The 23,309-nt window shown below is 45.7% G+C and overlaps 1 protein-coding gene across 2 annotated transcripts in view; it reads left to right on the plus strand.

Moving 5' to 3' along the window:
• MAPRE3 (microtubule associated protein RP/EB family member 3) overlaps nt 1-23,309 on the plus strand; it is a 227,278-nt gene that overhangs the window by 171,451 nt on the left and 32,518 nt on the right. For both annotated transcript variants that reach the window (XM_088460549.1, XM_088460550.1), the window contains exons 3-5: nt 11,334-11,461; nt 13,103-13,248; nt 14,421-14,622. In XM_088460549.1, coding sequence (XP_088316675.1) covers nt 11,341-11,461; nt 13,103-13,248; nt 14,421-14,622 — 469 coding nt within the window. In that variant the 5' untranslated portion in view covers nt 11,334-11,340. The remainder of the gene's footprint in view (nt 1-11,333; nt 11,462-13,102; nt 13,249-14,420; nt 14,623-23,309) is intronic.

The raw sequence follows: 23,309 nt of genomic DNA on the forward strand, positions 1-23,309 counted from the left end.
TAATCTCTATACTGTGGCCTGATGATCAGTATACACTTCCCCCTAACGCTGTACCTGTAATCTCTATACTGCGGCCTGATGATCAGTATACACTTCCCCTAACGCTGTACCTGTAATCTCTATACTGCGGCCTGATGATCAGTATACACTTCTCCTAACGCTGTACCTGTAATCTCTATACTGCGGCCTGATGATCAGTATACACTTCCCCCTAACGCTGTACCTGTAATCTCTATACTGCGGCCTGATGATCAGTATACACTTCCCCTAACGCTGTACCTGTAATCTCTATACTGCGGCCTGATGATCAGTATACACTTCTCCTAACGCTGTACCTGTAATCTCTATACTGCGGCCTGATGATCAGTATACACTTCCCCCTAACGCTGTACCTGTAATCTCTATACTGCGGCCTGATGATCAGTATACACTTCCCCTAACGCTGTACCTGTAATCTCTATACTGCGGCCTGATGATCAGTATACACTTCCCCTAACGCTGTACCTGTAATCTCTATACTGCGGCCTGATGATCAGTATACACTTCTCCTAACGCTGTACCTGTAATCTCTATACTGCGGCCTGATGATCAGTATACACTTCCCCCTAACGCTGTACCTGTAATCTCTATACTGCGGCCTGATGATCAGTATACACTTCTCCTAACGCTGTACCTGTAATCTCTATACTGCGGCCTGATGATCAGTATACACTTCCCCCTAACGCTGTACCTGTAATCTCTATACTGCGGCCTGATGATCAGTATACACTTCCCCCTAACGCTGTACCTGTAATCTCTATACTGCGGCCTGATCAGTATACACTTCCCCTAACGCTGTACCTGTAATCTCTATACTGCGGCCTGATGAGTATACACTTCCCACTAACGCTGTACCTGTAATCTCTATACTGCGGCCTGATGATCAGTATACACTTCCCCCTAACGCTGTACCTGTAATCTCTATACTGTGGCCTGATGATCAGTATACACTTCCCCTAACGCTGTACCTGTAATCTCTATACTGCGGCCTGATCAGTATACACTTCCCCTAACACTGTACCTGTAATCTCTATACTGCGGCCTGATGAGTATACACTTCCCACTAACGCTGTACCTGTAATCTCTATACTGTGGCCTGATGATCAGTATACACTTCCCCCTAACGCTGTACCTGTAATCTCTATACTGGATCAGATTCCCCGGATGTTGCTCTGGTGTCACTGAGCTTCTTGTGTGGGTCATAAATAAATGATAAGTAAACTAATGCCAGTCCTACTATCCTCTTACTGCCCAGCGTTTGCCCAGTGTTAGTGAATAGCTGTATCACCGCTTGGTCTATGTGATATTAGTTATTCAGTTTCCATGGGAGGTATAGCGTTTGTGCTCATCACTTATCACAGAATTTCGGAGGTTGGTGAAGCGTAACCAGCTGCTCCGGCCATACTGTCCCGGGACGGCGAGAGGTCACTCTGTGGTGACGTACCAATGCGAGGTGGGGGGTGTAAGCACTGAGAGATAAGATTTAGGCTTGTCATTTAACTAACAAAAAAAAGGAGGAGTTGTAATAACAAATAAATATATTATAAAAGCAGAATTTTATTTGCACCTTCTTACAATAATCTTGTAATAATGTGATGACCCGTGACGGGCCGCCCCATCAGCGTTACCCGAGACTCGCGTGTCTTTAGTGGGTTTGCAGTCAGTCTTGTCGCTGAGTCTTTGTGAGCGCAGGGGGAGGGGCAAAGGGTGCACTCTTACATCTGCCGCCGCTGTCGGTCTCCCTTAGACATGCTATAAAATGCTGAACCGCCTACTAGGAGGGAAAGGACTGCGCGCGGCCCTCCGCCCTGTGTGACCTGTCCGCAGCCCCCGTCATTTAGCAGCACCAGGTCTGGTTACCCCGCCTTGTGTATAGCTGGGGTTGTAATAAGAGCAAATGCCGTCATTACACAAGGGGTGCGTGTGGCCGCCATAGATGTAGCGCAGTCTCTGACTAACTGCAGCGTCCAATCCGCCCGTGTTATAGTATGAGTAACATTACATAGAGGACCGTGCGCTATATCGTACTAACTACACCAGACATATAGGTGATTGTGCATTCAGTAAGTGACATGACAGTCACCAGGGGGTCTCATATACAGGTCACAGGTGTGCACGGTGACTTCTAGTATCCAGACTGATGCATTATCCTTTATTACACCGCCATGATGACATCACATCTCACCCATTACAAGTGATGACTGGCTGCTTAGAGAGACATCAGAGACGGCTGCGTCTATACGCTAATGCCCCCGTCCGATTTGTAAAGAACGAGACGCACACTTGTAGCATTTCCGTCCGGTGTGTTGAGATGCCGCCATTGGACACCCCATCAGCACTTGCGCCCGCCCTGTGACAGGTGGCGTTTCTCGGTCTCAGTACGGCCGTCTGTGTAAGTGACTGTGCGTCCCGGAACGCAGACGTTTTCAGTGTCACTCCCGCGTCAACCTCTCCTCGCCGTTACCTAAAATTCACAAAACGCACGTCCCGATTCTGTTCTGCGTCTCTGTGCGCAATCGGTAGACGTGCTGTGTAACTCACACATATGCGCAAACATTGTCTGTGTCGTGCGCCTTCGCCACTGCGTCCACCTGATTGAGGCCCAGTTTATCTATGCACACCTGTTAATATTGTATTATGCCTAGTGACATGCACTGTTATTCTTATGTATCAATAGTAACACTAGATCTAGAAACCAGATAGAGAGATAGATATATATATATATATATACACACACACACACACACACATATACACACACACACAGTATATATAATTTTGTGTGTGTTTTCCTCGTGCCCCCCCAGCAGTGCAGGGGGTTAGGGAGAGTGAGCGGTTTGCGAGCAGTTTAGCTGCCTCTGGGGATTTATCAGCTCAAAAGATGATTGAATCACATAATAATAATGATAATAATAATAATGACACTGAGAGCTGGATTAACAAACGGGAGCAGAGGGCGGCAGATGGTCAGAGAGAGAGGAGGAGAATCCTCGGACCCCGTTCCCAGCCAGAACAGGGCAGAGACCCACATCCTTAGAATGGCTTCAGTGCCGGCAGCGAGGGTGAGAGCTGGACCTCGCTGTGCAGCTCACCGGTACTCAGACGCGGCAGGGACGGCTCTCACCACATGTTCTGGTGATACATACTGTACTGTACTGTACATGACCCATATATGTGTGTTTCTTACTAAGGTGAGGAGAAGGGACCCATTCAGCAATGTGCTATTAACCCACACTGCCAGCGTACGAGGGCAGAACCCCACATCAGTACATGATTCACCTGTAGTCTGTGCGATTTATATGTTTAATGTCAGGACACATACAGAACCCTATGTCAGATGTTATTACATGTAAGGGTTACAGCGGCAGAATCTTCATCAAGTAGAAATTATCCTGCAGGTCATCAGAACACAAGGACAGAATCCTACATGTAACACGTGATTAGCCTATGTAGTGTCAGGGGACAGGGGCAGAATTATACATGTAACACGTGATTAGCCTATGTAGTGTCAGGGGAAAGGGCAGAATCCTACATGTAACATGTGATTAGTCTATGTAGTGTCAGGGCCAGAATCCTACATGTAACATGGGATTAGCCTATGTAGTGTCAGGGGACATGGGCAGAATCCTACATGTAACATGTGATTAGCCTATGTAGTGTCAGGGGACAGGGGCAGAATCCTACATGTAATATATGATTAGCCTATGTAGTGTCAGGGGACATGGACAGAATCCTACATGTAACATGTGATTAGCCTATGTAGTGTCAGGGGACATGGGCAGAATCCTACATGTAACGTGATTAGCCTGTGTAGTGTCAGGGGACAGGGGCAGAACCCTACATGTAACATGTGATTAGCCTATGTAGTGTCAAGGGACAGGGGCAGAATCCTACATGTAACATGTGATTAGCCTGTGTAGTGTCAGGGGACAGGGGCAGAATCCTACATGTAACATGTGATTAGTCTATGTAGTGCCAGGGGACAGGGGCAGAATCCTACATGTAACATGTGATTAGCCTATGTAGGGACAGCGGCAGAATCCTACATGTAACATGTGATTAGCCTATGTAGTGTCAGGGGACATGGGCAGAATCCTACATGTAACGTGATTAGCCTGTGTAGTGTCAGGGGACAGGGGCAGAATCCTACATGTAACATGTGATTAGCCTATGTAGTGTCAGGGGACAGGGGCAGAATCCTACATGTAACATGTGATTAGCCTATGTAGTGTCAGGGGACAGGGGCAGAATCCTACATGTAACATGTGATTAGCCTGTGTAGTGTCAGGGGACAGGGGCAGAATCCTACATGTAACATGTGATTAGCCTGTGTAGTGCCAGGGGACAGGGGCAGAATCCTACATGTAACATGTGATTAGCCGGTGTAGGGACAGGGGCAGAATCCTACATGTAACATGTGATTAGCCTATGTAGTGTCAGGGGACATGGGCAGATTCCTACATGTAACATATGATTAGCCTATGTAGCGTCAGGGGACATGGGCAGATTCCTACATGTAACATGTGATTAGCTGATGTAGTGTCAGGACACGGGGCAGAATCCTACATGTAACATGTGATTAGCCTATGTAGTGTCAGGACACGGGCAGAAACCTAGATGTAATGCGTGATTACCCTATGTAGGGTCAGAGGCAGAATTATACATGTAACACGTGATTAGCCTATGTAGTGTCAGGGGACAGGGCAGAATCCTAAATGTAACATGTGATTAGCCTATGTAGTGTCAGGGGACAGGGGCAGAATCCTACATCTAACATGTGATTAGTTTATGTAGTGTCAGGGGCAGAATCCTACATGTAACATGTGATTAGCCTATGTAGTGTCAGGGGACATGGGCAGATTCCTACATGTAACATATGATTAGCCTATGTAGCGTCAGGGGACATGGGCAGATTCCTACATGTAACATGTGATTAGCTGATGTAGTGTCAGGACACGGGGCAGAATCCTACATGTAACATGTGATTAGCCTATGTAGTGTCAGGACACGGGCAGAAACCTAGATGTAATGCGTGATTACCCTATGTAGGGTCAGAGGCAGAATTATACATGTAACACGTGATTAGCCTATGTAGTGTCAGGGGACAGGGCAGAATCCTAAATGTAACATGTGATTAGCCTATGTAGTGTCAGGGGACAGGGGCAGAATCCTACATCTAACATGTGATTAGTTTATGTAGTGTCAGGGGCAGAATCCTACATGTAACATGTGATTAGTCTATGTAGTGTCAGGGGCAGAATCCTACATGTAATGACTGGCGACACATTTCTTCTTGCAGCCTACTGAGGTGTGAGAAGAAATGTGTGCAAAGTCTGTTTTTTGTGGCGTCCTAATGGTGGTTTCCGTTTGTGGCTAATCCCGGAGCTTCTAGCTGCGTTAAATTTTAATGGGCGCCCAAACGAATCAGTTGCCCGGTCTATTTGGAGCAGAAACACCACATCCAGCCCCAGGGGCAGCAACACCACATCCAGCCCCAGGGGCAGAACCACCACATCCAGCCCCAGGGGCAGAACCACCACATCCAGCCCCAGGGGCAGAACCACCACATCCAGCCACAGGAGCAGAACCACCACATCCAGCCACAGGGGCAGCAACATCACATCCAGCCACAGGGGCAGCAACACCACATCCAGCCACAGGGGCAGCAACACCACATCCAGCCACAGGGGCAGCAACACCACATCCAGCCACAGGGGCAGAAACACCACATCCATCCACAGGGGCAGAACCACATGGCACGAGACACTTGGCACAACTTTGTCGCTGCACCACAGATAACAATTTATACGTTTATCCGATGTGTGCGTTTTATGAAGTTGACCACAGTTTATCAATAACACTAGATTAGTACTTTTGCCATAAAGCTCATCCTAACCCACTGCCCTGTGCTTCTTGCTCCCTGTCTCTCCCCTCTGTGTCACCACATCTGTTCCCTGTTTGTCACGAGCAGGTCCCTCTTCCCTCATTTAGGTCATCATCTCCTGCCTTCAACGACACCAACCTTTGGGTACTATGGCTGCTGGTACAGTAATGTGTATACCATGTCCATGTCCTGCAGCGCTCCGTACTGTAAGTCTCATTCTGTATCTGTCTATGTACCTTGTAAGGCGCTGCAGACCCCTTGTGGCGCCATATAAATAATAATAATATAAAGTTGCAGCATAACGATACGATGCGAGGCGTGAGGCATGAGGTAGTCACATCGGAACTCTGACTTTTACCTTTTTACCCAGATTAGCAACTGAGTCGCATTCAGAATCTACGTGAAATGTTGGCGTCGGTACTCGGAGAACCCCTATATTGTACTATTGTTGCGCTAGTGATGCAACAAAGGGCTCAATCCAATTGTCTGCGATGATCTTGCGGGTGGGAGTCATTCCGACAACAGCCGCACTTGACGGCAGCCCGAACTCACACAAAAGTGCCCGCAGTCCCATAGGGCTCCAAGCATAATTGTGCGAATTCGGGCTCGGAGCTTGCTGCGAGGGATGCGCGATATGGCCGTTGCCGGTGATTTAACACCATGGCAACAGCAATTCGCACTCTTTGCAAACAAGTGGATTGACCCCTAGGACACAAGTTGTTACAATACTGGGGTTATTACCTGGAGTCCATTGGCCAGACTAGATATACAAGCGGGTAGTCAGATGTAGCCAGGTCAGTACACATGGTAAGTTGTTCAGAAGAGGACGGTAACAGCAACAAGTAGCTGGGACTGAACAGGCAGAATACTCAAGCAAAGGTTTAAACAGGAAGCTGCCTTTTGTAGGCCCAAACAGGAGAAGATGGGATATCTTGATGCAATATTGGCCATCTTGGATAAGGGCAAGTTCTCAAAAAACAGCTACATCTGGTGGCTGGAGGTAAGAAAATATCAGACATCTCGAATAAAGGAGACAGTATCCAAGATACATTCTCTTGATGTAGTTCTGGCCATCTTGGATAAGGGTATACTCAAGGGCAGGTTTTCAAAACACAGTGATCTCTGGTGGCCGGAGGTAAAATTATCAGACATCTTTAACATTTTAAGTAAAAGTCTGGCGGGACGCTTAGGCGCAGCTATGTTACATAGTCTGGGGCTATTTGGCGCATGATCGGGAATCTGCCATCAGCAGTGCACGCTGAATCAGGCCCGTAGTGTGTACTGCGTATACTCATTAAGTGGAGCATAAAGTAATAAGTTGAGGAACAAATTAGGAACTAGTGAGTCCCAAAAAACATCAAATATATAAAAAAAAACATCAACAGATTTTCCATTAAAAACATTATTCCATAAAATAGTTTTATTTAATCCAACGAGAGCAAATGATCAGTAGCACACGTACAGAAACTGCATAAGGAGGAGCTTATCTGTCCATATGGGAAGTAGTAGCAGTCCCTATATACAGTATATGAGCAACTCTTTATACAGTCAGGTCCATAAATATTGGGACATTGACAGGATTCTCATATTTTGGCCTCTATTCACCACCACAATGGCTTTGAAATGAAACAAACAAGATGTGCTTTACCTGCAGACTTTCAGATTTAATTTGAGGGTAATTACATCCCATCAGGTGAACGGTGTAGGAATTACAACGGTTTCTATATGTGCCTCCCACTTTTTAAGGGGCCAAAAGTAATGGGACTATCAACTCAAAAGCTATTTCATGGACAGGTGTGGGCTATTCCCTTGTTATTTCATTATCAATTAAGCAGGTAAAAGGTCTGGAGTTGATTCTAGGTGTGACATTTGCATTTGGAATCAGTTGCTGTCAACTCTCAATATGAGATCCAAAGAGCTGTCACTATCAGTGAAGCAAGCCATCATTAGGCTGAAAAATCAAAACAAACCCATCAGAGAGATAGCAAAAACATTAGGTGTGGCCAAATCAACTGTTTGGAACATTCTTAAAAAGAAAGAACGCACCGGAGAGCTCAGCAACACCAAAAGACCCGGAAGACCACGGAAAACAACTGTGGTGGATGACAGAAGAATTATTTCCCTGGTGAAGAAAAACCCCTTCACAACCGTTGGTGAAATCAAGAACACTCTCCAGGAGGTAGGTGTATATGTGTCAAAGTCAACAATCAAGAGAAGACTTCACAAGAGTGAATATAGAGGGTTCACCACAAGATGTAAACCATTGGTGAGCCACAAAAACAGGAAGACCAGATTAGAGTTTGCCAAACAATATCTAAAAAAGCCATTACAGTTCTGGAACAACATCCTATGGACAGATGAGACAAAGATCAACTTGTACCAGAGTGATGGGAAGAGAAGAGTATGGAGTAGGAAAGGAACTGCTCATGATCCAACATACCACCTCATCAGTGAAGCATGGTGATGGTAGTGTCATGGCGTGGGCATGTATGGCTGCCAATGGAACTGGTTCCCTTGTATTTATTGATGATGTGACTGCTGACAAAAGCAGCAGAATGAATTCTGAAGTGTTTCGGGCAATATTATATGCTCATATTCGGTCAAATGCTTCAGAACTCATTGGACGGCGCTTCACAGTGCAGATGGACAATGACCCGAAGCATAGTGCAAAAGCAACCAAAGAGTTTTTTAAGGCTAAAAAGTGGAATGTTATGCAATGGCCAAGTCAATCCCCTGACCTGAATCCGATTGAGCATGCATTTCACTTGATGAAAACAAAACTGAAGGGAAAATGCCCCAAGAACAAGCAGGAACTGAAGACATTTGCAGTAGAGGCCTGGTAGAGCATCACCAGGGATGAAACCCAGCGTCTGGTGATGTCTATGCGTTCCAGACATCAGGCTGTAATTACCTGCAAAGGATTTGCAACAAGGTACTAAAAAGTGAAAGTTAGATTTAGGATTGTTTAGTTTGTCCCATTACTTTTGGCCCCTTAAAAAGTGGGAGGCACATATAGAAACCGTTGTAATTCCTACACCATTCACCTGATTTGGATGTAATTACTCTCCAATTAAATCTGAAAGTCTGCAGGTAAAGCACATCTTGTTTGTTTCATTTCAAAGCCATTGTGGTGGTGACTAGAGGCCAAAATATGAAAATTCTGTCAATGTCCCAATATTTATGCACCTGACTGTATATGATCGACACAATGATATAAATAAAAAATGCCAGTTGTGTTATCTCACTGATGTGTTACTCGCACACCCATGTGTCTGCTGTCTATATATAATACACTTATTATTATTACTAGTAATGGATGGATGAATGGTCACTGCTGTGTGATGTATTATGTCAGTGATGTGTTACTCGCACACCCATGTTAAAAGAAATAACAGCGCTGTGGGACACCTATGAATCAATATACTACTGAATCGGCTATGTCAGAAAAATATTAATGTATTTTAATTATTAAAAATAATATACATTCTATAAGCAAACTACATCATTGGCCAATGCAACACACATACAAAATACAATATACTAAAAATAGCATAAATGATAAAAATCAATAATAACACTGTAGCAAACAGGATCGAACTATGTATCACTTAGCAATGGTGTGCTATTCGCTTGGGATAATTAATTTTTTTCAGAATTGTAATTGATGTTCTCCTATCACGTGTGAGGGAATTATCCAGATACACAAGATTCCAAAAACAATGTCTCGTTTAGTGTATTTTCTCGATAGACTTAATAGTCCAAAATATTCCTCCTATTAATCCTGATTGTGCAACCACCAGTAATTTCCAATAATAGTCAGTCAATAGGATAACAGTAACTTGCTACAAATGATGGACAATGTAAGTCCTTCTAATACAAATGTCCCGTGTACTATTAATTACCAGGTTCCGACTGCCTTGCCGGCGGGGACCTCTCACACGTACTCAGTCCCGGCTCATACCTCCCTGTGATATAAGGCTTAAGATGATATCCTGGATAGTACCTTAGGTGAGCTACAGCACTCGGCCACACATTCCGGACTCCGTTGATTCCGTGGCAGCGTTCTCTCTCCACGCTAGTGACGCTACGGCTCGGTTTGTATTTCCCGGCACGCGCCACCCGACCAATGTGATGCCGGATGGAGCTGACAGTAAAAGGCAACGGCGTGCTGGTATAATGATAAGTCTCTGAAGGACAATAGTCACTCTGCCTCTCCGCTGTCTCCAGGCTGGAAATGGTGGCTAAATAGCCAACGGGGTTGAAATTACTGGGTAGTGAGTCTCCCACAATGGTGCATAAGAGCCGCTAATGTGAGACACTGCCGCATTTCCAAAATTCGACAATATCTCACACAAGACACTGCAAAAACTCTAATCCATGCACTTATTATTTCCCGCATTGGCTATTGCAATAGTCTCCTTACTGGTCTTCCCAAAAACAGGCTATCGCCATTACAATCCATTATGAATACAGCTGCGAGGCTTATCTTCCTTGCCAAACGTTCATCGTCTGCTGCCCCGCTCTGTCAGTCCCTCCATAGGTTGCCGGCTTTCTACCGTATTCAATACAAAATGCTTTCTCTTACACATAAGGCTATTAACCAAACCACACCAACATACATCTCTTCACTCATCTCAAAATATCTCCCTACCCGACCTCTCCACTCAGCACAAGATCTGCGTCTCTAATCCCCATGCATTACTTGCTCCCACTCACGGTTACAGGACTTTCTTCGCGCTGCACTCACTCTATGGATTGCCTTACCACGCACAATATGACTTTCCTCTAGTCTCCAATCCTTCAAGCATTCCCGGAAAACTCACCTCTTCAGGCAAGCTTATCAGATCCCAGAACCGCCCACATAACCTTCATAGCCTCCATATGTAATAACATCCCTTTTCACAGTCCACACACAACCTCACACATTGTCTTTCTCTGACATTTGGATGACATTCCTGTGTGACTGGCTCATGCAGCCAATCAAGAAACTCTGCATTCTAGCTGGATTAAAATGCAATATATAGCACCTATCCTTGTGTATCAATTCCCTATAGATTGTAAGCTTGCGAGCAGGGCCCTCTTACCTATATAACTGTCTGTTATTATCCAGTTTTGTTCTATTAATGTTTACAATTGTAAAGCGCAATGGAATATGCTGCGCTATATATGAAACTGTTAATAAATAAATACATTTCTTCCCATGGGGGTTTCTTCAGAGGGGTGTGTGTGTCATTGTTATAGTGAAACATATGATGTTCTCACCGTCCCTGCTATAATCGGTAACTGATCAGTAGCAGAGTCTGTTACTATGATCGGTTATCAGTCCTGTGATACTCCTTAGCACTGAGCCATGCCTTGTGCTTGATGACTGCCCGACGGCACTGCTGATGATGATTCTTCTCTGTTTCAGCTGGGGGATGGCGGTCAATGTTTACTCAACATCTGTGACAATTGAAAATATGAGTCGACATGACTTTTTGGCATGGGTCAACGACGCCTTACAACTCAACTACACCAAAATAGAGCAGATGTGCTCAGGTAAGAACCGGAAGCAGACACACACACGCTCATACATACATACACACGCGCATACACACACACGCACACACGCGCATACACACACTTGCTCATACATACACACACACAGCCAGCAGCTGAAACCATGACCACTATAACAATACAAATTTACTGGTGCTGCGGCCACAACAAGCAGTGTAAGGAACGGAACAGAGCTGCTGCACATGTCCAGGGGCCGCAGGCTTTCCTACCACGTCGGCTGTGTGTATGGATCTGAGCACTCAATCAGCAAACCGGACCAGAGAGCAACTGCCAGCAAGAAGAGACAGGTGCCTTACCTATGAAGTGGGATAATGTGCACTTAAAGCTCAGTTCTGTATCCTACCGGTAATACTGTGTATGAATATTATGTTTTTATATTTAACCTTTTCCTGACCACTTATGTTACAGTATGTATATGAGATAAATATGTTTTGTGTGAAAGTGGATTTTTAGAGTCTCTCCCCTACAGCTTGTTCACATGTATCCTCATACACCTATCGTCTATATGTCGTACGGGGTGAGGAGCCCGGCGCAACTGAGACGCTCTGAGAGGTGTAGCATAGCGTATTTTATGTTACATTTTGAGTCTTATTCATAACACAGATGTAGCGAAACACCACTCGCAGTGTACTAAAGACGCTGGCCTGCGCCGTTCATCGCACAGGAATTAGTTTTACACACATACAGAACTCGGCATAAAGAAAAGCTGCGTCCGCTGCACCGTAGCGCTTCATATACTGGTTCAGACTAATTCGCATACAAGCCTGAAATGTAGTGTTGTCGCTTCCAGTTTTTTTTTTAAATTATGCGAATGAGATGCACATTTTGAGCGAGAAAGACGTTCTGTGCGGCCGAGGCGCCCGGGATCTGGGGGCTGAGAGGGGCTGGGCTGGCCTTCGGGGGCCTTTTCTGGCCAGACTTAATCATATCGCTGGGTTATCACCATGTATTGTATATTAAGTGAGGAGATGGGACATCATTCCATTATCTATGCTGTTATTGTAGCACATCTGAGAAATGGTCGGCGTGTCTGAGTCTTCAACTGAGGATTTCAGCTAGAATCCTATATGAAGTTTTAGGAGGCTTTTCCTGTACGTTCTGGCACCTGGCATATTGCTTTGGGAACCTCTCAACATTTCTGGGTGCTGTTACAGTTTTTGAGAAACGTAAAGGAGGGGTGATAGAACAAAATAGCGATGTATCAAGCCTTGGAGAGAGATAAGGGGGTCTATTTACGAAGCAGTGTTTGGAGACAGAGTGAAAAGTGATAAGGTGCCAGCCAATCAGCTCCCAACTGTCATCTCACAGGCTGTGTTTGAAAAATGAGAGTTTGGAGCTGATTGGCTGGCACCTTATCACTTTCTTATCACTTTTCACTCTGTCTCCTAACACTGCTTAGTAAATAGACCCCAGAGTGGTGAAGTAGCCCAAAGCTACTAATCACCTTCTAGCTGTTATCATAGACTCTGCTAAATGAGTGACATAAATCTCTCTGCAAGGAGTCTTACATCTCCCCCCAAGTATGGGTAACATGGCCCCAGGTGCCCTTATCGCCCCCAGGGCTAGCAGGACCGTCTCCTCCTCCTGACCAGTGAGTGACCGAGCCTTGTCTCTCCGCAGGGGCAGCGTACTGTCAGTTTATGGACATGCTCTTCCCCGGCAGTATCCTGCTCAAGAAAGTGAAGTTCCAGGCAAAGCTGGAGCACGAATACATCCACAACTTCAAAGTCCTGCAGGCGGCCTTCAAGAAAAAGGGTGTCGACAAAGTAGGTTCTTTGTTCTCATTGGAAGGGCATGGATGAGTGTCTGCGTGTGTCCGTGTGCTCGTGCAGAACACGCGTGTGTATGACGGTTTGTATGCAGCATACTCTATGTTGGCTTATGTCTGTGTACAACCCCTCACGTAGTAAGTTGCCCGAGGGCTGGTGACTATGATTGGACGGGTAGTGAGAGCCACGACTACCTCGTCTTACGCTGCGTGACGGCGTCTTCATGCTAATGCCGCAACCGATGGGATTCGTACAGAGGCGCCCACCGGCTGCGACACAAATCCGCCTCTTTGAGTAACACACATCGGGCACACCGCTGTATATAGCCCTACTGCTGCTCAGGATGTCCGTCAGAACATGGCTGCTGGCGCAACTGCGACAAAAGACACAGTCGCTGTCCACGACATCCCCGCGTCTAGCTAACCAACTCCCTGTTACTACCGAAATTGCAGCTGGGGCGGCTTTAGGGTACAATTCTGAATCAGGCTACATGTTATTAATAAGGAATTATGTCACAGTCACCCTGGGGGGTTGGGAAGAAGAGCAAAGGCACAAAGACAAAAGGAAAGTTTTTATCAAGTTAACTCCCATCAGTGGTTTTCTGTGATAGGAACTTTCCTGCTGCCTCTATCACTGTAATAATGATGCAAATCACTGACAGTCCTCATATTACTATATTATTAGCAGAAGTGGGAGTGATTCAGATGCTGTCAGGATATCGGAGGCGCGTGACCATCGTTTTCCACCGGCGGTCATACACCCGCCAGCGATTCGCCTACACAACGGCATTTTCTGTATATGTCATCATTTTCCATGAACACATGAACAAGTCATTACTGTACTTTGGGCGTGCTTACACTGCCCCATTCAGCGCAATGTGTCGTAATCGCAAAACGCGCGTCAGTCGGCATGGCTAAGGATACGTAAGAACTTTTTATGCGCACGTTCACTTGCAAAAAAGTGCAATTTGCTGGGTAAAAAAGACAAAACTTTACATGGTCCTCACAGTATTTACTAGGTACTAGTGATATTCAGTATAATAAGCATATTCCAAATGACTGTGTATCCTCATATGATGGCACCAAAATACGCAGTAACACCGCCATAGCTGTGCCGTATACCTGTACTATATACACGTAGACATTAAGCGCTTTCTCTTCTCTTTCCAGATTATCCCAGTAGAAAGACTAGTGAAAGGGAAATTCCAGGACAACTTTGAATTTGTCCAGTGGTTCAAAAAATTATTTGATGCAAACTATGATGGGAAGGACTATGAGCCCATGCTGGCAAGACAAGGCCAAGACCTGGCTCCCGCTGCCAACCCAGGAGACCAGGTCTTCTACAAACCCAAGAAGCCCGTTGTCACAGCAGGTACAGTATCACATAACTCAGCTGCCTGGCAACAACTACAGATGTGTCCTTACCGAGCTGTGCTAAAATCGCGCCAATGACCCTTCTGTCCCGCGCCTCAGTGATGGATGCAGTGGCGCGCCATGTTATCGTCCGTTCCTAATGTGCGAGTTCTCTCAAAAGTTGTTCATCTATAATAAATATGACAGAGAATTGTGAATAGTCCAATAATGTCGCTCAAGTCAGTAAAAAGTTAGGAGAATATTGTCGAAAGAGCTGCAAAAAGCATTAGGAGTAGCTAACATTTATTTATGAGACTAGCAATGCGGCTAAACTTTGAGAATTATATTACACATATAATACAGTGATCTATGACATACAGGACCAACAACAATATAGGACAACGTGATTATCTGCATTGCCAGCCTTATGGACAGACGACAATGCTGACTATTCATAGAGCCTGATTCAGAGCCGTACGCAGTGGAGAAATTGTGCCTCCCTGTATATACTGAAATATGATTACAGCTCATACATTTTAAATGAGAGTTTCAAAGTTTCAGAGACATATTGACTTTTTTTTTTTGTGATCTGATTGTATTCACTTTAAAGCTAGCATATCATTACATTAGTGCAGTCATAGTATATTGAATACTATATGTATATTTATGTTGGTATGATTTTTATATTACCACAATGATATTCATCAGGACAAAGAGATAGAAATGTTTCCCAGACCTCTGAAGCCATTATCAGGGAGACAGGTGTAAGTGAGCCTAACAGTAATGGATCTGCCGCATTCATAATGAGTATCACGACATTTCTACCTGCTCGTTACGCCACTTTCTGCTGCCTATGTGCTGGAGTAATTATGGAGACATACACTGCATTTTACAGCAAATTATATAATCATTTAATGAGTCACTGATCTTGTTTGCAGTTCATCTCCTCTTTTATGTGCACCTAAATATTAAAACCCATTATATAATTGCTATATAACAATATGTGTGTGTACTGTTTCTATATAGATTAGGCTGCAGGATCGTAACAAAGTAAAATTATTACCACATCATTTTTTTATAGAAATGATGACTGCAGGCTCCTTATTCCTGTATGTGATGTGGGCCTATATTCATATATCTATTTCTTAAACCACTGATTACCAGAAGCACGCATCTTTCTTTTGACAAAGGATAAGATCAGCATTATATATGTAGTTCTTGCAATAGATTAGCAGTATACCTGTAGCTCTTGTGCTAGGGATAGAGATTACCAGTATACCTGTAGTTCCTGTGCTAGGGATAGAGATTACCAGTATACCTGTAGTTCTTGTGCTAGGGATAGAGATTACCAGTATACCTGTAGTTCTTGTGCTAGGGATAGAGATTACCAGTATACCTGTAGTTCTTGTGCTAGAGATATAGATTACCAATATACCTGTAGTTCCTGTGCTAGGGATAGAGATTACCAGTATACCTGTAGCTCTTGTGCTAGGGATATAGATTACCAGTATACCTGTAGCTCTTATGCTAGGGATAGAGATTACCAGTATACCTGTAGTTCCTGTGCTAGGGATATAGATTACCAGTATACCTGTAGTTCTTGTGCTAGGGATAGAGATTACCAGTATACCTGTAGCTCTTGTGCTATGGATAGAGATTACCAGTATACCTGTAGCTCTTGTGCTAGGGATAGAGATTACCAGTATACCTGTAGTTCTTGTGCTAGAGATATAGATTACCAATATACCTGTAGTTCTTGTGCTAGAGATATAGATTACCAGTATACCTGTAGCTCTTGTGCTAGGGATAGAGATTACCAGTATACCTGTAGTTCCTGTGCTAGGGATAGAGATTACCAGTATACCTGTAGTTCTTATGATAGGGATAGAGATTACCAGTATACCTGTAGTTCTTGTGCTAGGGATATATATTACCAGTATACCTGTAGCTCTTATGCTAGGGATAGAGATTACCAGTATACCTGTAGCTCTTGTGCTAGGGATAGAGATTACCAGTATACCTGTAGTTCTTATGATAGGGATAGAGATTACCAGTATACCTGTAGTTCTTGTGCTAGGGATATATATTACCAGTATACCTGTAGCTCTTATGCTAGGGATAGAGATTACCAGTATACCTGTAGCTCTTGTGCTATGGATAGAGATTACCAGTATACCTGTAGCTCTTGTGCTAGGGATAGAGATTACCAGTATACCTGTAGTTCTTGTGCTAGAGATATAGATTACCAGTATACCTGTAGCTCTTATGCTAGGGATAGAGATTACCAGTATACCTGTAGCTCTTGTGCTAGGGATAGAGATTACCAGTATACCTGTAGTTCTTGTGCTAGAGATAGAGATTACCAGTATACCTGTAGTTCTTGTGCTAGAGATATAGATTACCAGTATACCTGTAGCTCTTGTGCTAGGGATAGAGATTACCAGTATACCTGTAGTTCCTGTGCTAGAGATAGAGATTACCAGTATACCTGTAGCTCTTGTGCTAGGGATAGAGATTACCAGTATACCTGTAGTTCCTGTGCTAGGGATATAGATTACCAGTATACCTGTAGTTCCTGTGCTAGGGATATAGATTACCAGTATACCTGTAGCTCTTGTGCTAGGGATAGAGATTACCAGTATACCTGTAGTTCTTGTGCTAGGGATAGAGATTACCAGTATACCTGTAGTTCTTGTGCTAGGGATAGAGATTACCAGTATACCTGTAGTTCTTGTGCTAGAGATATAGATTACCAGTATACCTGTAGTTCTTGTGCTAGGGATATAGATTACCAGTATACCTGTAGTTCTTATGCTAGGGATAGAGATTACCAGTATACCTGTAGCTCTTGTGCTAGGGATAGAGATTACCAGTATACCTGTAGTTCTTGTGCTAGAGATATAGATTACCAGTATACCTGTAGCTCTTATGCTAGGGATAGAGATTACCAGTATACCTGTAGCTCTTGTGCTAGGGATAGAGATTACCAGTATACCTGTAGTTCTTGTGCTAGAGATATAGATTACCAGTATACCTGTAGTTCTTGTGCTAGAGATATAGATTACCAGTATACCTGTAGCTCTTGTGCTAGGGATAGAGATTACCAGTATACCTGTAGTTCCTGTGCTAGGGATAGAGATTACCAGTATACCTGTAGTTCTTGTGCTAGGGATAGAGATTACCAGTATACCTGTAGTTCCTGTGCTAGGGATAGAGATTACCAGTATACCTGTAGTTCCTGTGCTAGGGATAGAGATTACCAGTATACCTGTAGTTCCTGTGCTAGGGATAGAGATTACCAGTATACCTGTAGTTCTTGTGCTAGGGATAGAGATTACCAGTATACCTGTAGTTCTTATGCTAGGGATAGAGATTACCAGTATACCTTTAGTTCTTATGCTAGGGATAGAGATTACCAGTATACCTGTAGTTCTTGTGCTAGGGATAGAGATTACCAGTATACCTGTAGTTCTTGTGCTAGAGATATAGATTACCAGTATACCTGTAGTTCTTGTGCTAGGGATAGAGATTACCAGTATACCTGTAGTTCTTGTGCTAGGGATAGAGATTACCAGTATACCTGTAGTTCTTATGCTAGGGATAGAGATTACCAGTATACCTGTAGTTCTTGTGCTAGGGATAGAGATTACCAGTATACCTGTAGCTCTTATGCTAGGGATAGAGATTACCAGTATACCTGTAGTTCTTATGCTAGGGATAGAGATTACCAGTATACCTGTAGTTCTTATGCTAGGGATAGAGATTACCAGTATACCTGTAGTTCTTACGCTAGGGATAGAGATTACCAGTATACCTGTAGTTCTTGTGCTAGGGATAGAGATTACCAGTATACCTGTAGTTCCTGTGCTAGGGATAGAGATTACCAGTATACCTGTAGTTCTTATGCTAGGGATAGAGATTACCAGTATACCTGTAGTTCTTATGCTAGGGATAGAGATTACCAGTATACCTGTAGTTCTTATGCTAGGGATAGAGATTACCAGTATACCTGTAGCTCTTGTGCTAGAGATAGAGATTACCAGTATACCTGTAGTTCTTATGCTAGAGATAGAGATTACCAGTATACCTGTAGTTTTTATGCTATGGATAGAGATTACCAGTATACATGTAGCTCTTGTGCTAGGGATAGAGATTACCAGTATACCTGTAGTTCTTATGCTAGGGATAGAGATTACCAGTATACCTGTAGTTCTTACGCTAGGGATAGAGATTACCAGTATACATGTAGCTCTTGTGCTAGGGATAGAGATTACCAGTATACCTGTAGTTTCTACTTCAGGGTTCATAGGGGGTCCACAGGGTTGACCTTGGGGTATAGGTTGGGAACCAAATCCGGGCACCACGCAGTTAAAGCTTTTAGCTCCCAGGATGCACTTGGGTCCACTCTCCCTATAACCCCGCCCCCCCAGCCAGAGGCACCTCAGTTTAAGTTGGTGCCCGGCCGGAGTCGGGGAGTGGGGAGCTGATTAGCAGCCCCTAAGCTTAAAATTTATTTTAAAATGGACGTCTAAACTGCCGCTCCTACACCCCGCCGGTGCTGCGACGCCAGTACAGATCTGGGGATCGCAGCGGGACCCCAGAGTCTGTACTAGCCGGACTCTGGAGGAATCCCTGGGCTGCTGCCGGATCGACGGGGACAGGTAAGTCGCGTGGTCACCGCTTGTGGTGATCCACGTGTGAATATGCAGCCTTATGCCTCCGGTCTCTGGGGACAGACCGGAGGCGCTAGCGGTGGCGGCGGGCTCCCCCTCCATGGAGGCATACCCCGCGTGTCCACAGCCCACCAGGGATTATAGCGGCAGCGGGAGCCGGCATCCCGGGGGGTTAATTGCTAGCCAGGGGAGGAAGCCTTCCCTGTCTAGCGGCTCCTCCCCTCAGCTCAGCGCGCCTTTCAACACGCAGTCTGGCTTCGCTGAGCTGCTTCCTCCGCGGGCCACGCTTCTTCTGAGGTCTCCAGCGGCCATTATCTCTCTGTGGTGCTGCAGAGCTCTTAGGATGTCAGTGAGTCCTGTCCCCCTGCGTACCTGGCCATTGTGGGTGAGTGTACACAGCGCTATAGCCTTCCCAGACACTGAATCTGGGCAGTTGAATGTAGCGACATTGTGCAGTATATTATATGTCATGCTTATGTATGTATATATATTTTTCTGCATTGTATGTGACTTATGCTAGTGCTGACTGTCTGCTTTTCTCACCTGTCAGTGTATATCTATCCCTTTTCTTTATCTGCCCTAATACAGGGGTACCTAGGGTGGTTCTGAGACCTCGCATATATATACTTGTTAATATTTGTGAGGTTTGTCACATACTGTTGCCTGCTGCACGTTGCCATATTTTAGATGGAACTGTGTGTTGCATACGCTGATAATGGGTCCCTGCAGCTAATCTTAGCGTCAGTCAGGACCGGTATTTCCGTCAAGATAGTCAAATATATCTGACCAGGAGATTGCGCACGATACTGCACCCATTATTGCTATCCTGCAAGCCATGTGCTGCAGGTATTAGTGCGGAGGATTTGACTCAGAAAGGTTTTGTATGTGGCGCCATCTGGTGCCGGGCCCCTTGCACGACCCCTTTGGGCGGTTTATTTCTCAGGATCCTCTCCTTTGAGGATCGCCGGGCGGGCCCCATTGTCGTAACTCGCTTGTGGTTACTTCACCATACTGCCCTTTTCAACTCGGGGTATCTCGCAATTACTTGTGCTTTACCCCTGTGTCACAGACTATCGCTCCCTGCCGGGGTTTTTCACAGTACATGAATTACCTCCGGTACCGCATCGGTCTGTCATTCCCCTTGCAGGGATTACCACAACGGCCACCCTGGTGGATGTCGTTTTCTACGAAATACTAAATGGCGTGATATACGCCCTGTGGTTACTTCCCAGTGGCTCTGCCGTGAACTGGAGGGTGTATTCGGCTCTTTCCCCCTCACATGGGGGGAGCCGATTTCAAGTATTATTATTCCTGCTTTGGGGCTGGTAGCCAGGTTCATTCTGGATATATAGAATGTCGATCCTGCACCTGTATCATACATTCCTCGTTTCTGCCCAGCGGGTGGATCTCATGGCGGGAGTCTGGCTGTCGCCAGATACGAGGGGTCACAAAGGCCTCCTGTTTCCCATTCCCTGAAGGTCCTCACAAGTAAAAGAAATCTCCTTCTGGGGTGGATTTGTATGTTAATCGTCGGGTTACAGGCCTTAATATGCCTCCCATCCCGGCCTGGACGGATTTTACGGATCCGTAGGTGGTAACTTTACCTGAAATCAATGTACTCGTTTTCAGGGTCTGTTGCCCGTCCTACCATGGCCATCGCATGGTTGGTTAATACTGTTGCATGCTGGGCTGATGCATTTGTAACGTTTTTCCCCTTCAACACGTCTGGGATTCAAAATGCAATTGTCATATGTGGGATTACCTACATTGGATGCCGGTCTTCTAACTTTCAGGGTTTCGGCTGCGTCTGTATCTGCCGCAATACCCTATGGCTGCGTTATGGGAAAGCAGAGGTGCAGTCTCCTACCATGGGGAAGATCTTGTTTGGTCCGGCCTTGACAAGATTGTTGCATCATTGGCAGTATCACTAATGGAGAGATGCCGTCTTTAGCTACTCCCACTACATTCGGACTAACTCTGTTAGGTCTTTTTGTCCTCAGGGTCAGCCTAAAGGCCTGTTTTTTCCTAGGCTGTTGGCCTCCACGGGGGCCACCATATCTAGTTCCGAGCTGTCCAGGACTTCTGGACGGCCCTGCTTCTACGCCGGAGGATAAGCCTTCAGCCTGACGGGGCAGGTCTACATCTGGGGGATTCCAGAGTGAGTGAGTGAGTGAGATACTGATTCTCAACGGCCTCTCATTGCTCAGACGGCCTCCTCACAGGCGTTGTTACACGGGCCCTTCTTCCGATCAGGGCCTTACAAACCCAGAAAGCTATACAGCCTTTGCGGTAAGCAGAGCTATTTCGGCCAGTCTCACTATCTCAGCGAGGGACTGGTTGTTCTTTTTTCTTTCTGGGGCAGTGACTGACTGGTCCTTCATTTGCCTATACTCTGTCTCAAATCCCTGAATCAGATTCCAAGGGTGCCTGGACTCAGGTGGAATCCTCCTTGCTCCATCATACGACGTTTGGAGCCTGGGGACTTTAGGGTATATCTGAGTATTCAGGATACGTACCTACGGGTACATACAGAGCCCTCTCATCAGCAGGGGTTCAGGTTTGCTGTGCCACAGCAAAACTTGCAAGTTTCGGGCTCTGCCTTTTGGGACTGTCCTTAACTCCACCGGGGTTTACCAGCTTTACGGATTTTCTGACGGTTCACCTGTTCAGTGTATCCGAATGCTCCTTTCTCTGGACGTCATCCTGCTTTTAGCAGGATCACCGAGGTCCTTTACCGCCGGGTCAGGATATCCGTGACTTTTTCTCGGCACAGATAATTAGTCACCGGAGAAAAATCCTCCCTGCATCCCTCACAGAGTATTCTTCATCTGGGAGCACTGCTGGATTCTCAGGAATCTGGGAATTTTTCTGGCGTAAGACAAGCTCTCCAACTTGGAGTGTGCGGATGTCTACGCGGTCGACATATGTCATTACTCTTGGTGATGCGCGGTCTCCCAGAGTGTCTACCTTTTGGGAGGGGGGAATGTGATCAGTTCCATTCCAGGCCTTGCCATAATTGACTCTTCTCCAGATGGATCGAGTTTTTTCCATCGGATCGCTGTTCGGACGATGATGCTCTCTCCGGAGGCGAGTCAGTCTCTGTCCGGGTGGCTATGGCCATCTCGTCCAGGGTGTTCTTTGCTGCAGGCAGTGTCTGTCGCTTCCGCCCTGCCACTTGTTGGAACTTTCGGCTGTCTTGGGCCTTCACTCTGGCCTAAACCTTATGTCACGGTAAACCTGCATAGGTTCAGTCCAACAGTGTCACAACAGTGGCTTCCATCTAGGCAACACTGGTAGTTCGGTGGCAATGACAGGAATGTCATACATTGTCACATAGTCCAAGGGTCTTCTCCTGGCCAACTCTGCAGTGTTCATTCCGGGAGCTCTCCGTTGGGAAGCGGGCTTCCTCAGCCGTCACGACGTGCATCCCGGGGACTAGTCTCTTCTCCAAGAGAGGTTTCAACTCCTGGTGAGCAGAGGGGGCCTCCCTGAGGTGATTGGTCCTCATGGCCTTCTGACTCTATTACACACTACCGGTGTTACAGTCCAACTCTAGGAGTACTGAAGCTACCTTCAGTGACTCTGTCAGTGAAGTGGTCCTTCCACTTTGTGTACCTGTGTCCTCCGGTCTCCCTTCTTCCTCGAGGTCTTCGGAAGTTTAATTCGAGACGGAGGGGCTTTCCTTCTGGGGGCTCCAGTTCATCCCAGACGTCGCTGGTACTGGGTTTTCGGAGTCTTCTCATCGATGCTCCGTTCCTACTGCTTCACTATCTGGACCTGTTGTCTCAGGGTCCTTGTTTTTCCCTGGACCTGGATCGTTTGTCTATGACTGCGCCCCTGCTGTGGTCCTAGGGCTTCCCTGGCTCTGTCTTCATTGAGATGTTTAGAGCAGACAGGCCAGACTTTGCTGGGATCTGCCACAGACTGTGGCATACGTAATTCTTACGGTATCGTACCTGTCGATATGATACTCCGGTGTCCAGGATTTCCAGATATTCTGGCATTCCTGCCGGCTGGCTTCGGTTTCACCCTC

The sequence above is a fragment of the Taudactylus pleione genome, unplaced genomic scaffold, assembly GCF_031769625.1.
Source record: "Taudactylus pleione unplaced genomic scaffold, aTauple2 ptg000050l, whole genome shotgun sequence".
Classification (NCBI taxonomy): domain Eukaryota; kingdom Metazoa; phylum Chordata; class Amphibia; order Anura; family Myobatrachidae; genus Taudactylus; species Taudactylus pleione.